This window comes from Phycodurus eques, chromosome 8, assembly GCF_024500275.1.
Source record: "Phycodurus eques isolate BA_2022a chromosome 8, UOR_Pequ_1.1, whole genome shotgun sequence".
NCBI lineage: Eukaryota > Metazoa > Chordata > Actinopteri > Syngnathiformes > Syngnathidae > Phycodurus > Phycodurus eques.
The window spans coordinates 24158582-24174842 of record NC_084532.1 but is presented as its reverse complement, the minus strand read 5'-3'; the positions used below and the strand labels follow the sequence as shown (position 1 = coordinate 24174842).

Sequence of the window (16261 nt, the reverse complement as noted above, 5' to 3'; positions counted from 1 at the left end):
CTAACAACGTTTCTGTTGCAATATCATAATTTTTTTTATAAAATTCATTTTTTCTTGTAAAATCAAGATTTTTCTTTTATAGATTATTGTCACGACTATTTTTGTAAAACTCATTTTTTTGTCATCTTCTTTGTTCTTGAATTTTTTTTTATTATTTTCTCACAATTCAACAAATTGATTGTTAGAATTTAGCGTTTTTTTGGTAATACTATGTATTCTTGAAAAAATAAGCTTTTTTAATAATGTTGTGAATCTATCCTTTTCAAATTAGTTTTGTTAACTCACAATGAAGCTATTTTATTCTTAGAACTTCCAGAACTTCCTTTTTTTTTAAAATCAGAGCATGAACGTCAAATAAAATAGTAACAAAATAAACTATGAATGTGCAAATTCACTTATTGCTGAACAATACGACTTAATATAAAACATATTGAATAAAATCCTGGTTCCATGCAGTGATGAAGCCTGCTCGGATGAGAGGCGAAACGTCTTCTACGAAAAAACAGAACAATCCAGTTGCGATCGATTCAATGCCCTGAGGATGAAATGACCTGGATGAATGAGAATATTCACAGGAATAACAGATAAAAATATTTATAAAATGAAATATTTTCACAATAACAAAATAAGGCAAATCCCGCTCCCCTACTATATTGTTTCCACTTGTTAAACAGCACAATACTGTCGGCTTACCAGGCAGATTACAGAAAGGCTGCTGTGGATATAAAAAGTATACACACCCCTTTTCAAATGCTAGGTTTTTGAGTTGTGAAAAGATGGTTATAACACAGTGACATTGATGCTATTTGTTAGCCCACCTATGGCGTTTTGGATTGTGTGTCAGCATTAAGCTTTTCTAATTGTTTTAGGTTTAGTTTGACCATACGCCTCAACGGGGAGTGTCAATAAACAGGTTAAAGAAAACACTTGGACTTCTTACTGAAGAATTGTTCGCCACCGAACAAACTGCTGCTGATTGTAAAGTAAGTCAAGTTTGATGCCACAATCCAGCGCTTGTATCTCAAATTTTTGCTCCCAAGTCAGAGCAAAGAACTTGTCCGAGCGACGGCTTGTATCTAGGGAAAGGTCGGGCCACTGGTAGGTCAAGGTGTTACAATATTTTATTATTTTAATTTCATTTATTTAATTTTACATTTTGAAAAACTAAATATATTTACATTTTTTTTATTTATTCATCTCATCGAGCAATTTGTTAATTGATTTACTGTGAATGAATGAATTAAAAAATATTAGTCAAATCAATAGTTTTAACTATACATTTAAAATTGTTTTATTGAATAGTTAGTGAATAAATTATATAATTAAATGAATAAGTTAAACTATTTCTAAATAATTACATCAAAATAAATTGTTTTATTAACTTTTTTTTCAACCCTGTAGTTCCAAGCATGATCTCTTTTAATGATGCACTGTAGCACTTTGAGATTGTTTGTCTGATGTAAATTATTAAAAAATATTATTACTATTATTATTACGAATGACCTGGCCCATCTTTTCAATTAAAGATCAAATGTGGCCCTTGAGGACAAAAGTTTGCCAACCTCTTTTTCTGAATAGTCAAAAAGATACATATTACATTGAGGCCCATATTTTACTTAAGAAAAATTTCATGGCACACCACCAAACAAAAATATTGAACTTTTCTGATCGTCCGCAGATCGACACCCTAATTGTTTCAAGTGTTCAAAACAAAAGAAAAAAAAGCAAGATATCCTTTCGCTATTGTGTGGGCAGAGCAGGTGGGATGGATTTCCACCTCAACAAAATTTGCCATTGGGCCAGAAGGGTGACAAAGGCCATGTTGTCTTTTTGCTTTCAGGAGAGGCCGAGTGGGGGCAATACCACACCACAAATAGCTGTGAAGGGGTTCGGAGAAACCAGTACATCCAGGATTGTAGACAAAGTGGAGCAGATCTCTTGCCAATATTTAGACGGGTGTGGGCACTGCCAAAACATGTGGATATAATTAGTAGGGGTTTTGATGACAGCGATTGCAAACCGATGACACATTATCAAACATTCTTCCCAAACGTTCTTTAATATAGTGAGCATGATGAAGTATTTTGCACTGAATAAAACAGTGTTTGGTACAAATGGAGGATCCATGCAACCTGCGTAGAGCCTCATTCCAAATATTCCCGGAAATCTCCATTCCTAAACCAGCTTCCCAGGTTATTCTATAATCTTACACTTACCAACATTTTTAACTTAAAAAATACAAGTTTCAAACGAAGAAAACCCGTGGAACTTGGGCGGACTCGGGTCACTCCTCTCAGAACTGCATCTCCTCCTCTTCCGTCACACACTCGCCAAATTTGAGAAACCTGCAGAAAATTGGTAGAGACCATTTTAAACTTATTGCGGTCCAACTTCCTATCATTAAGTCTACCAGACCAGATTTTTTTGGGGTGGGGGGGGGGGGGGGTTTACCTTTAAAAACTCTGGTAGCCCAGCGGGCCTGCATCTCGGCCAACGGCGTGAGAGACCCCAGCCCATGGATAGCTTACGGCTTGCTTAATATTGTCCTGTCTCGCCCTTCATTTTTGTTCTGATCCTGGATTTTTGCACCCTTTTGTTGTACTGCAATAAATGCATAGCTGTTGAGATCAGGGCATTCTAAGATAACTGCTTCGTTTCACCTCGTCATGTCCTGACCCCCTCCTTTTTGTTCATATTCTCGATTTTACATTTCGTTCAGATTATTATTATTATTATTTTTTTGGGGGGAGTTTCGGACCCATTTGTTGTAATAGATTCATAGCTGTTAAGGTCATTTGATGCTAAGCTAGCTGCTTTGTTCTTTTTTCCCCAGGTTTATTTAAACGAGGCAATTAACAGTATTTGAACCGACCTACCTTATCTATTTCACTGCTGTCGGCAAAGACCAAAGTGGATCCACGGAACTCCTTGACGTTGGCCTTCAACCGAATGCGACCGCAGATGATCCGAGCCGGTAGGTCGTCAATGACCACTGCGTTTTGCTACAAAACACTAAAAAACAGAAAGGAGAAAGATTTTTCCAATGACAAAATCCTAATCCTAATGCCAATTAAACATCACTACCATGTGTACCCTTAAATGCCATAGGAATTAAAAATTAGGTATTTTTGAGGGGAAAAAAGTCATAAAGGTATGCTAATAAATTCACTTTTTTTTACAGAGAAAAAAAGGTGTAATATGAGAATAAGTTGTATCCCTCCCCCAAAAAGTTGAAATATTTATAAGGACAAAGATGCATTTTTGGGGGTATAAAAAAAAAACAAAAAAACGGAATCATGCTAGAATAAAGTGTTTTGCCAAGATAGCCACAATATTAACATATTAAAGTCAAAGTTTAACAAGGGAACAAAGTTATATTTGAACAAATGGAATATCAAAGATTTTTATTCTGGAAAAAAATAGGACTATATTCAAGAAAATATGCCTTTTTTTCTTGAATAAAAAACTTTATTTGTCTAATACTACATCTTTTATTGTACAAGAAGCCCAACTTCATTCATACAAGGATGTTAGAGTTATGATGATACATTGCCATCATATCAGAGCTTTTCATTGCCCCAATGCTAAGGTAGGGAGAAATAATTGTTTTATTATTGTTTATTTACACTTAGATTTATTGACGCACCTGGCCCTTATATGGAGGTATGCACTTTTTTAAATGACGCCCGCATGGCCGCGCAAATGAGCCGTACCAGTTGACACAAGCCTGAGGTGTAAGATGAATTAACACTTATATTAACACGTTTTGGGTTTATACTTTGTTGTATATTTAGGGTTCAAATATTAACACAGCGTTGAGACTGAGTCCTGTCACAAATAGCAAAAATCCACTTGAAATTGACACTATGCATTAAGCAACAAATGTTTGCTTCATCATTTCAAGATTTCAAAATCTGTGTATTTATTAGTAATACGACTACGAATATGCTGACTAACTAACATCTATTACTCAACATTGTGAGGTAGTCTAGTAGTAAAGTGACCCACCGAAACATTAGGTGAACCTGTACAAGTTCTCCATCTTTGGTATGATTCAGTGCAAACTACAAACGCAACAATAAACCCATTATAAAAATTAATGCCCAAATGACCATGACAAAATTGATTGAGGAATGTTATCTTAAGGGTATGCGCTTGCTACATACTGTACCTTGTGTCGGATGGCAGGAGTTTGAGGAAGGAACTTAATGTGGTTAGCGAGAGTATATTCAAGTATATTTAATGGCGGGAAGTTTCTCTTTAAAAAAAAAAAAAAAAATGTGGTTGTAAATGGTTCGATTGAGTAAGAACAAGGTGCAACGTTTTCCATCAGCAACAGTCTGCTGATGGAAAACGTTTACGTAATAGTCCAGTCACATCCAATATTGTGCATTTCATCAACAGTTGGGGGTCTTCATAGGGGGAGCCATGGGGGCCCAAGCCCAGTGTTAGGGGGACACTGCCCCCCCTCATAGAACCGCCCCTGAGCAACACATAACGGCAAAGTGTGAAAAGATAACCATAGAACAGGAAATGGAACTTACTGCGACACAGGAAAGGGTCTGGCTGTCTTTTTTTTTTCCCGGGTGTAATCCCGGCAGCTGACAAACTGATTAGCACAAAGAAGAACAGTACTCTATTTGTGCCACAGGGAAAAGAAAAAAATATGACACTATTTTAGTATAGATTGTTGTATGTTTGATATTTCTGAGAAAAAAATGGCATATTTTGATAAATTATATTTGAGAAAGAAATGTATAAAATGTAGTACTTTTGGAGATTACAAATTTAAGACATATTTGAAAGGAAAATGTCCGATATTGAGAACAAAAGTTGCATACTGTAGACTAGAGAAAAGTATTGGAGAAACATTTTATGTTTTATGTTTGAGAAAAGTCTTGTTTTTTTTTCATTGGCGCCACGGTGGCCGACTGGTTAGAGCGTCTGCCTCACAGTTCTGAGGACCCGGGTTCAATCCCCGGCCCCGCCTGTGTGGAGTTTGCATGTTCTCCCCCGTGCCTGCGTGGGTTTTCTCCGGGCACTCCGGTTTCCTCCCACATCCCAAAAACATGCATTAATTGGAGACTCTAAATTGCCCGTAGGCGTGACTGTGAGTGCGAAATGGTTGTTTGTTTCTATGTGCCCTGCGATTGGTTGGCAACCAGTTCAGGGTGTACCCCGCCTCCTGCCCGATGACAGCTGGGATAGGCTCCAGCACGCCCGCGACCCGAGTGAGGAGAAGCGGCTCGGAAAATGGATGGATGGATGGATGTTTTTATTCTTCATGCTGGCCTCAGTTGAACTCACAACAACTTCGTGCAGTGAAGCAGGCAGGAGTCACGTGACACTTTATCAATGGTAATAGCTGTGTGGTTTGCTGCTTTGCTGCCAACTTAGGAGTGCAAAAATTAGCTTTTGGTCGGCCCGAAAGGGGGAAAAGCTGTCTTTCCCTCTCTGTTGTATAACGGGAATTTTATGAGAGCGTTATGAGAGAGACAGAGAGACACACACACTCACAAACACACGTGCATGCACGCAGACACACACACACACGCACACACACTTGTTGTATACTTTCAACTTTTTATTTCAAGATCAAGTTGCATATTGGAGAGACACTCAAGATAAAAGTTGTATATTTCTGTGAAAGAAAATGTATAATTGCAAGATAAGAAGAATATTTTTAGCAAAAATGTCAGATTTTTCAAATGAATTTGTTGTTGTATTGTTTTTATTGTCAACTGCAAACATTTATTTTATTTACAACCCCAATTCCAATGAAGTTGGGACCTTGTGTTCAACATAAATAAAAATACAATACAGAATACAATGATTTGCAAATCATGTTCAACCTATATTTAATTGAATACATTACAAAGACAAGATATTTAATGTTCAAACTGATAAACTTGATTGTTTTTAGCAAATAATCATTAACTTTGAATTTTATGGCTGCAACACGTTCCAAAAAAGCTGGTACAGGGTCATGTTTACCACTGTGTTACATCACCTTTTCTTTTAACAACATTCAATAAACGTTTGGGAACTGAGGACACTAATTGTTGAAGCTTTGCAGGTGGAATTCTTTCCCATTCTTGCTTGATGTACAGCTTCAGCAGCTGTCTCCGTTGTCGTATTTTACGCTTCATAATGCGCCACACATTTTCAATGGGAGACAGGTCTGGACTGCAGGCAGGCCAATCCAGTACCCGCACTCCTTTACTACGAAGCCACGCTGTTATAACACGTGCAGAATGAGGTTTGGCATTGTCTTGCTGAAATAAGCATGAAAAAGACGTTGCTTGGATGGCAGCATATGTTTTTTTCGGCCTTGCGGCTTACATACAGTGATTTCTCCAGATTCTCTGAACCTTTTGATGATATTATGGACCGTAGATGATGAAATCCCTGTCTTTGTAGTGTATTCAATTAAATATAGGTTGAACATGATTTGCAAATCATTGTATTCTGTTTTTATTTCTGTTTAACACAACATCCCAACTTCATTGTAATTGGGGTTGTAGTATAGTATACTAGTATGGTATAGTACAATGCAATGCAACTATTACAGTATGGAGACTTTTTATCTACTGTATTGTATGTGATGTATCCGCATGCATGATGACTCAATCGTACATTCTACATATACAGTGGATCTAAAAAGTCTCCACACCCCTGTTTAAATGCTCGTTTTTTATGATATAAAAATGAGATCAACATAAATCATTTAAACCTTTTTCCACCATTAGTTTGTCCTATAATCTGTACAGTTCATTTCAGGGGAAGTAAAAATAAAGAAGCTTGGTATGGGGTTTACGTGTGGTTCACACTCTTTGGGAGCAAAGTTTGGACACGATGTTGGGGAAGAGGGTGGGCTGTCGAACGTGCACGTAATAAACCGCCGCGCCTGCGGCCGGCAGCATAAGGCTCAGCTTGAACAGGAGACCCGAGCTCGCGGCGTTCGGTTCTTGCACCTGCCGGTGGACAAACGAGAAGAAGAGGACATTGAAACGTCAGTTCCAACCATCAACCAACCTAGGGATGACTGTGCTAAGAGAAGACGACGGTGAGAAGAAGAACATCCAGCAGAAGTTACCATCAAGAAACCGGACTCACATTTGAAGCTGAGAAGGAGGTGCCCAAGTATTTTTTTTTCTAGTGTTAGCGAGTTTTATAAAGCCCATTTATACATTTGGAATTACATTTTTGAATAATGTGAACTTTAGTCAAATTCATTTAACCGAACTTTTGTTTTTATTAATACCTTTTAATTTGTATGTAGTTAAAATATTTTCCATTTATTTTGTGAAATATAACATTTCTGTTTGATTTATTATATAATGTACTTTTCAATCAATCATCTTTTTGTTTAATGTACATTTTAATTCAATTAAAATCATTTTGTAAAAATAATGAAGTACATTTTTACATGTTTACGTTTTGCTTGACTCCGTTGTAATATTTTTAAAAATTCACTTGAATAAAACTTTTTGTTTGCATTTTTAAAAAATTGTATGTATGATCTAATTTGTAATTAAAAACTGTAACTTCACATGCCCTGGGATTGGCTGGCGACCAGTTCAGGGTGTACCCCCGCCTCTCGCCCGGAGATAGCTGGGATAGGCTCCAGCACGCAAGGAGACCCTAGTGAGGAGAGGCGGTACAGAAAATGGATGGATGGATGGATGATGATAGACATTCATGTATTTTAATGTCATGTAATGTAACCTAATTGTATATTAATGTAGTTTAATTCTTAATCACATATTTGATTTTTTAATGTATTTTACATTTAATTTGATATTTATTGCTTCATGAATTATGTTTTTAATTTAATGTAACTCTTGATTGTATTAAATTCATTTTTAATGAAAAAAAATACATTGTGCACTTGCTTTTTAAAGTAACGTTTTTAATGTGCTTAAATTGTAATTGTTTATTTTAAATATACGTTTAATTTTTAAAATGTTGTATATAATGTCGTTTTCCAATAAAAAATGTTAATTTAGATTTACGTAATTAATTTTAAATGTAATAAATTTGTCGTTTAGTAGTACATTCGAATTTTATTCAATAAATGTTTGATCAAATATTCATATTTTACCATTTTAATGTGTATGTTAATTTTTCATATTTAGCATAATTTATATTATCGGTTGCTCCTCGCATCAGTCGCTGACTAGCTAGCTCCCGTAACGCTGGTGTTAATGCTTTTATACGTCATTGGTGGTGAGCGCAACAGACCTTCCTGGTCTTGAGGGGCTGGAACATGCGTTGGAACTGGGTGAGGATGGCCTGCCGGGCACCCTCCCACTTGCCGGGCCCCGTCAGGCGGTACTGGTAGGCGGTGACGGGCCCCCACAGGACCTGCTTGAACAGCGTGTAGTCGGTGAGGAGGAGCCACAGCAGGCTGGGCCGAGCCCCGATCTCGCCCGCCAGGTCGTCCATGTAGGAGACGAAGTCCACCTGGAGGGGCGCCAGCTTGGACACGATGTAGCTGCCGCAAGGGATGGGGAAAATTGATTGGCTTTTTCATAAAGAAAAATAGCACTGTAGTGTATAAAAAAAAAAAGAACATAAAAGATAATGTAAAAAAATAATAATAATAATAATGTTTTTTATTTTTTAAATAAAGTGTAATTAGTGTACATACTGTAATATGCATGTGTTGGATGAGTGCCTTTGAGGGGCGTGGCTCAGTAACAGACGCAAACAAACTTGTTTTGGTGGGTATTTGCTTATGTTTTACCTTTGCTCCATCTGTTTGGTGTCCTTTTCCACAGCCTTCACCATGGCCTGCTTTGAAGGCAGCTTCTTTTGCCCTGAACATTAAAAGAACGGAGTTCATGCAGTCTCTATGGCCGCAATGTCGGCTACGCCCAGCAAAATCTCATGACACTCCACATGAGTGTCTTTGCAAAGGCAGACATTGTGATACGTTGCAATAATGTTGCAATGTTACAAGAAAAAAAGTCCTAATTGTACGAGGGTATTGTGAGAATGTTGTTTTTATTTGACCAGAATCACCATAATTCCATAATATTAAAATAATGAAAAAAATCAAAAGTAAAAGTAGAAATACTACGAGAAGAAAATATCATACTTTTATATAAACAAAGTTGTAATATTTTGAGACTTTATTATTATTTTTTTTTTACTATAAATTCACATGAGGAGAAAAAAAGTTGTCATATTATGAAACAAAAATCTACATTTTCTGAAGAGAATATATGAGGAAAAAAATATTCTACAAGAATAAATCTGTAATATTAGGCGGAAAAGGTCAAGATTGTCAGAAATTAAAATGAAATTATTAGAAAAAATGCATTATTTTCTTTTATTTTATGAGACCAACGTTGTAATGTGGGAATAAAAAAATTACAATTTTACAAGAATAAAGTTGCAATATTGCAAGAAAGTATAATTTCTGAGAATGTGGTAATATTACGAGAAAAAGATACATCAGAAATATATATTTTTTAAATCCTTATTTTGGGAGAATAACGTTGTAATGTGAAAAAAGTTTTCATGTTAGGATCATTTTATTTTACTTTACAAAAATAAAGTTGTATTATGTGGGGAAAAGCTCCTCTAAAAAATGCAGTGGTAATATTGCATGTAAAAAGAAAGTAAAGTTGTACTATAAGAAAGATTTTATTTTTACAAGAAAAAAAGGAATTTTGAAAGAAAATAATAATTCTATACAATCATAATGTTAAGTTGCAATATTACCAGAACAAATTATACATTTTGCAAGAATAAAGAGAGCAAAGTAAATAGAATACAATGAAAACAATTTTACAACAAAGTTGCAAATCTACATGAAAATATATATCTTAATTTAACAAGAATAAAGTTGTAATAGTACGAAAAAAGTCTTCAATAGCAATTTTGGAGAATAAAGTAATATTACAAAAAAAAACCCGATCAATATTGTATTGTATAAAAAAGACATAATCTGACGGAAATAAAGTACCAACGGCCTGACCTTTTAAGACATGCACAACCCAGCGCGCCTGCATCTCGGCCTGCGGCATGATGGCTCCCAGGGCGTGGATGAAGCCCACCACGGCCAGGGTGGGGTGATCCAAGTTGGGAGGGAACACGTGCTTGTAAAGACCCACGCGGTGGCCCGACTTGTAGAGAGCGTTGGCGGGCAAGTACGGGAAGTCGTAATTGTAACCTGTGGCGAACACGATGGTATCCACCTAGAACAAACGCACGTTTTACAACAAGTCTACCTTCTCGACGATTATGGCTCACGTCAGCGTTAAATTGGGCCCCGATGCTCTGGTGGCACATCCGCGTCTGTTGGATAAATGTACCGGGATTAGAAGTAGCGCTGCAGATGTAGAATATTTTGAGAATTGCGTATTCTAATGATTAATCTATCGATTAATTGAGTAATCAGATTTTGAAAAAAAAATGATTTTGAATTATTTACAATGTCAACACATAATACAATGACAAATGTGCATGGGAAGATGAGTACTATTTCTGTCCACTTGGGGTCGAGTCACGAGCTGAAGTCGTGGCTAAAGAAGCTTGTCTATGAGTGTGAGTATTACGTGTTTCCTTTGTTACCGTTTGTTTAATAAAGGGATTGAAAGTGCACCTACAGCTGTGTCTATCGTTGACCACCTGTGAAGGGATAGGAATTTGCTGTAACTAGCGGTGGGAGGCTACTAGCAAATAGTGTTTAATTTACCGTAGACGTGGAGTTGTGTAAGCTAGTTCTACTTTTTAGTAGAATTGCACATTGCCTTTTTCAAACCTTTTTGAACGTGAAATGATCCCAAACTTTGGACATTCTCTGTCTTTTATGGGTTGTATTCTTATTTTTACACAAAGTGTTGCGTGTTTGTGCAGTAACATTAGCCCATGTGGGAAAAATCATACCTGCATAGCTTCGAATCTTTTTTTAGGAATTAAACTATTCAAGTTTTTCGATTAATCATTACAGCCCTAATTGGAAGGCTCGACCGTTAAGCCAGCCATTAAATCAAGTATTTTACATACGCTTTTTTTTTCTTTTTCTTTTAATGTTTATCTCCAAATGAGCGGATCCATCGGTCCCTTTTGAAAATCCAAATGTTGCCCCTGAGCTCAACAGTTTGCCCACCCCTGGTCTTGAGGGCGTTCTGACCTTCTCCACGACACTGCCGTCCTCAAAGAGCACAGAGGAGTCGCGGATCTCCTCCACGTTGGGCTTGATGATCACCGAGCCCGACAGGATCTTGAAAGGCAGGTCGTCGTTGATCACAGGGATCTGACTGAAAAGCCTGAAAAGAGCACACAGGGCACATGATTTATGTTCGATACAAAAACTGTCATAAAATGTTGAGGAAATAATTGAACGCCCCCCACCAATTTTCTCCTTTTAATTTGACGAGAGCAGATTGATTTTGTCGCTTCAGTCGTTACCTGTGGTTGGGTTTGAGGGCGTACATGGTGTGGTCGTACATGGCGTTGAGCTTATTCTCGCCGAACCAGTTGAAGAAGTTGATGGGGAAGAGCTGGAACAGGATGTGCACAAAGCGCGTGTTGTACTTCATGTCCACTGGCAGGCCATCGTCGGACACCTGGCGGATCACCCAGGCCCCGCGCCGGGTGCTCATGTACACCTGACCGAAAGGGAGGATGAACAGATGAAGGGCACGGACAGAGAGAAGGGAGAAGAAGAGACGATGAAGAAGAACCTGCTCGGCGAACTTGCTGCTCTCCACGGCGATGTCGCTGCCCGAGTTGCCGATGCCCACGACCACCAGGCGCTTGCCGTGCATGTCCTCGGGGCCCTTGTAGTCCCAGCTGTGAAAGTAGCGGCCCTGGAACGTATCCAGTCCTGCATACGCCAGTTGTTTGAACAGGGGGGAAAAAGAAAGTCAGAATTTGATACGAATAAAGTGACAATATTAGGAGACAAAAATGCTAATTCTTCTCATAAAAAAAGAGAAAATTATGACTTTTTTTCAGGTAAAACGTATTTTTCCCCTTTTTTTCCTTAGATTTATCCTCATAAATTATGATTTTTTTTTTAACTATTGTTTTATAATATGACTTTATCCTCTGAAAGTGTATACTTTTTTCCCCTCATAATATTTTACTTTATTCTTGTAAAATCAATGTTTTCTTTCACATCATATTCTGACTTTAGTCTCTCTAAATTCTGAGTTTAAAATGTTTTTTCATAATAAATGAATAACTCAAAAAATGCATTACTTTTTAAAAGTAATGCACTTTTTTTCTAATATTAGGAAATAATTCTCGTGAATTAGGATTTTTTAAAAATCATATTCTAAAATTAAATTGTCTTTCTTACATATAATATTACATGTTTACTTCAGAAAAATATAAATCTTTCCTTATTCCAACTTGTTCTAGCAGCTTTTTTCTTTAAATATTTTTTCTCTAAAAAAAGCTGATTCTCTCTTAAAATATGAGCTCATCCTCAGTGTTTTTTCTTCTTCAAAATGTAACTTTCTTTTGCTGAAAAAAAACCAAATAATCTAACTATTATTCTCCAAAAGTTACATTTGTTCTGTGAGTAGTACTCTCATTATTCAAAACACTTGTATCGCAAATCATCTTTCCCGATTGAAATGTATTCAAATGTTACACATGATACACAAAAAGACGCTCCCTTCGAAGGTCTGTTAGCTGTATTAATAGTTGTCTTTTTTTGCAGAGGATAAAGAATATATGCCTATGAGTATTGTTATATTGTCTGTCTGCTATTTGTGTTCAAATATCTGCGTGTATTAGCGTAACATCAAAATGATGTTTCATTTCCCGTAGTATTTGATGACGTCATGAGCAGGCTAACGCCCGGTAGTTACCCGGGAAGTCCTGCAGGGGCAAGTTGCGGTAGGTGTAGTGTCCCGAGCAGCAGATGACGGCGTCGAACACGTGCGTCTCCTCCTTCCCGTCTTGGTTCTCCGTCACGACCTCCCACTTGCCCGTGCGAGCGTAGTCCGACCTCGGCTTGACGCTCTTCACCGCAGTCTGAAAGAGCGACGCCCATGTAAGGGTGGTGTCACTCAAACCAAACAAGCAAGCAAGCAGTTCTTACCTGGAAGCGGATGTGCTGCAGCAGTTTGAAGTGGTCGGCGTACAGGCGGAAGTAGTTGAGGATCTTGGAGTGGTGCATGTAGTTGGGGTAGTCAGCCGGGATGGGGAAGTCGCTGTAGCACATCATCTCCTTGGAGATGTTGATGGTGAGGGAGCGGTAGATGCTGGCGCGGTTGGGCTCAGACACCTCCTGCAGGGGAACGAACGAGATCCGCTTCAGCGTGAACAATCTACAGCGGAAACCTTCAAAGACTTCCATTTTGGGGTAAAGCACGAGGATATAGACCAATTATTTAGCCAAAAGGAAAAAAATAAGTCGTTTTAAATATACATTGGGGCCTTGACTTAAGTTTGTGTGTGCGTTGGCTTACATATTAAATAAAGAAGGCAGTGTCTCCTAAGTTCAGTGCCCATGGTTCTACACCTTCTATATGCTTTAGGTTAGATGCATTTAAACTTATTAAAACGCACTTTTAAAACGTTAAAAAAAGATCCTTTTAGGAGGAAAAATCTGCAACACAAGAAATTCATATTGAGTCGTACTTTTGAGCAAAGAAAGTTGCAAAACACCGAGAATAAAGTTATATTTGATCGCTAAAAACATCACGTTTCAGGAAAAAAACAAATGTTTTTCAACAGTAAAGTTGAATTAACAAAAGAGATGTTGCAACACTACAAGAAAAAAAAAAAAAAATCACTTTTTGATTTGCGAAAAAGTCACTCAATAGTCAATGTATTTTCTTTTTTGAATGTACTTGCCTTGAACTTCCATAGTCCTCCTAAGTCGTCGCTACTCTCGAAGCAGGTTGGCTGCAAGTCTTCCTCCAGACAAGCCTTGATCGCACTCAGACCCGACGGGCCTGCACCGATCACTGCCACTTTGCGCACCATGGTGGAACTATATATATATATATATATATATATAAAGATTATTACATCATAACAAAGAGCGTATATATCACAGTCAAATTGTCAATTGGTTGGCCTGCCCTGGCTCAAGTCAAAGTTGAGTCTTTCATAAGTTTTAGCCAAGCAAGTTGCAAGTTCTACAATGGGCTGCTTTAGACACATTTAAACACACCTTTTAAACAGAATGAAATGTATTTGCGCACACAAAAAAATTACAAGCATGAAATGTATAGAAAATACGTAACAATATATACAGTAGGTGAAAATCCATGACACTGAGAGTCCATATAAAAAAACATTTGTTTTATGGTATATTTTCAGCCTAATACCCTTCCCACATGCTGTAATCACATTGAAACATTCAAACACACTTTTTAAACCAATTGTAAATGTATTTCAAACACACAGTAAAATGTATATTTTCAAGAAAAACCTGCGGAAAAAGCATAGCTTACTGTTACAACTGGTTATCATATTGCTTGAACTGCAGAGCCGATAGGAATCAGAATCAGAATCAACATTATTGGCCAAGTATTTTGCAAGACACACAAGGAATTTGTCTCCGGTCATTGGAGCCATTCTAGTAAAACGACAAACAGCCACTATCACTAAATATACATAGTTTCCATGCAAAAAGAGCATGAAATCAACGAGCCCCTTTTATTTGGGAGCCGCTCGGCTGTGAGGGGGGGTGGGGGGCTCAAAAATATTATATAATAGAAACAGCTTTCAGTACGCAAACTACAACCACGATAATAAACATACTGCTCAATTGATGCCTATTATAATTTTAGCTCTCACGTTGGATTATATTAGTCAAAATACTATTCGTATAAGCAGCCCAAATGATTCTTTTAACCGTGACCATATGTGTGGAGCGGGTCCTACCTGTACAGGGTGGAGATGCAGGCAACAAGTGAGGCCAAATGGAGAGGTTGAACTGAAGGGACCTAAAATCCTTGTCTTCATCTTGTATTCATATCTACACACACACACACACACACATCTCCACCCCCTGACTCACACACACGCATGCACGCACACACAAGCGCACGTTTACACACACACACACACACACACACACACACACATTGATCATGATTTACTTTCAGGGTTCGTTATCACGTAGCTGATTACATATTCAGTGCAATATATGCATAGAAAAAGAAAAAGAATGCAGTTATAGTACAGGAAAAAAAATCATGTTTTTAAGATAAGAGTTTGCAGTTTAGAAAAACAAACTTTTTGTCATGTATGTTAAATTATCTAAATGATCATTTTAAAAAAATCATCCGTCTTGGCCTCATTTTACGGCTCTAAATTAATTTTAATGAATATTATATGTAATTATTATTATTTTACAACTTGTCACACGGTGCTTCAAGAATAGCCGACTCACAGACTGTCGAGACAGGAGGCGTGACCGAATAGTGTTTCGATCACGCACACACAGGGACAAACAGCAGAAACTGTTATTACAGCAGAAACTGTTATTGTTTCTTGGGCTGATTATTTAACTCTGGTTAGAAACAAAAGTTAAAAAGAAGGAATTGGACAGCTCACAAGACAAATGAAGAATAAACGTGTGTAACGGTGGTGTCCGATACATGGACGGCTGCGCATGGCTTGGAAAACTACCGCCAACGCTCACCAGGTCATCAGGTAAGTTGATCACCTCTCATATTATTAACTGACTGTACATTTAAAAAGAAAAATATAACATCAAACATTTAACATTTTGTATTTGGAAAAACTCCATTATGAATAAATCATGCTAGCAATGTAGCACCCTTGGCGTGCCTTGCACGCGCGTTAGTGGGGCGTTTCTTTCGGCAGAGAGGGCGGGGTGTGAAGGGAGGCTACATTCAAATCTTGCTAGCGCTTTGCAAACAGCATACTCTATCTTTAAGGGGAAAACACAATGCATTGTTTCAAAAAAAGAAAAGTTAACTACAAATTCAAAACGTGTTCATTTGTTTTTTTTTTTATTTCCATGGCATTTCTCAGTGTTTTTTGCCACCTGTCCCAGCTTTTTTGCAACGTGTTGCAGACATAAAATTCTATGTTAATGATTATTTGCTAGAAACAACAAAGACTATCAGTTTGAACATTAAATATGGTGTATTTGTAGTGTATTCAATTAAATACAGGTTGAACATGACTTGCAAATCATTGTATTCTGTTTTTATTTATGTTTAACACAACGTCCCAACTCCATTGCAATTGGGGTTGTACTTCCTGCTTTCTATTTGGGTTCAGGTACCATTTGGACAGACGTGAGCCC

At 37.5% G+C, this 16261-nt stretch overlaps 1 protein-coding gene across 2 annotated transcripts; it reads right to left on the bottom strand.

The window, feature by feature from the left end:
- Positions 1–1400: 1400 nt before the first annotated feature.
- Positions 1401–14946, bottom strand: LOC133406136 (flavin-containing monooxygenase 5-like). Of its 2 annotated transcripts, XR_009769033.1 has the most exons (14): positions 14866–14946; positions 13828–13966; positions 13070–13258; positions 12837–13002; positions 11700–11842; positions 11425–11624; positions 11147–11282; positions 9989–10208; positions 8750–8822; positions 8245–8497; positions 2877–3012; positions 2452–2601; positions 2217–2345; positions 1401–1965 (listed from the first exon to the last, which is right to left on the bottom strand). XR_009769033.1 is itself a non-coding variant. In XM_061683484.1 (11 exons), exons 2-11 carry the CDS (start codon positions 13957–13959, stop codon positions 6825–6827), a joined length of 1662 nt encoding a protein of 553 aa, XP_061539468.1. In that variant the 5' UTR covers positions 13960–13966; positions 14866–14946; the 3' UTR covers positions 6266–6824. The 2 variants fall into 2 exon arrangements, 1 of the variants encoding a protein (XP_061539468.1); XM_061683484.1 differs by lacking the exons at positions 1401–1965; positions 2217–2345; positions 2452–2601; positions 2877–3012 and adding an exon at positions 6266–6974.
- Between the last annotated feature and the right edge of the window lie 1315 nt (positions 14947–16261).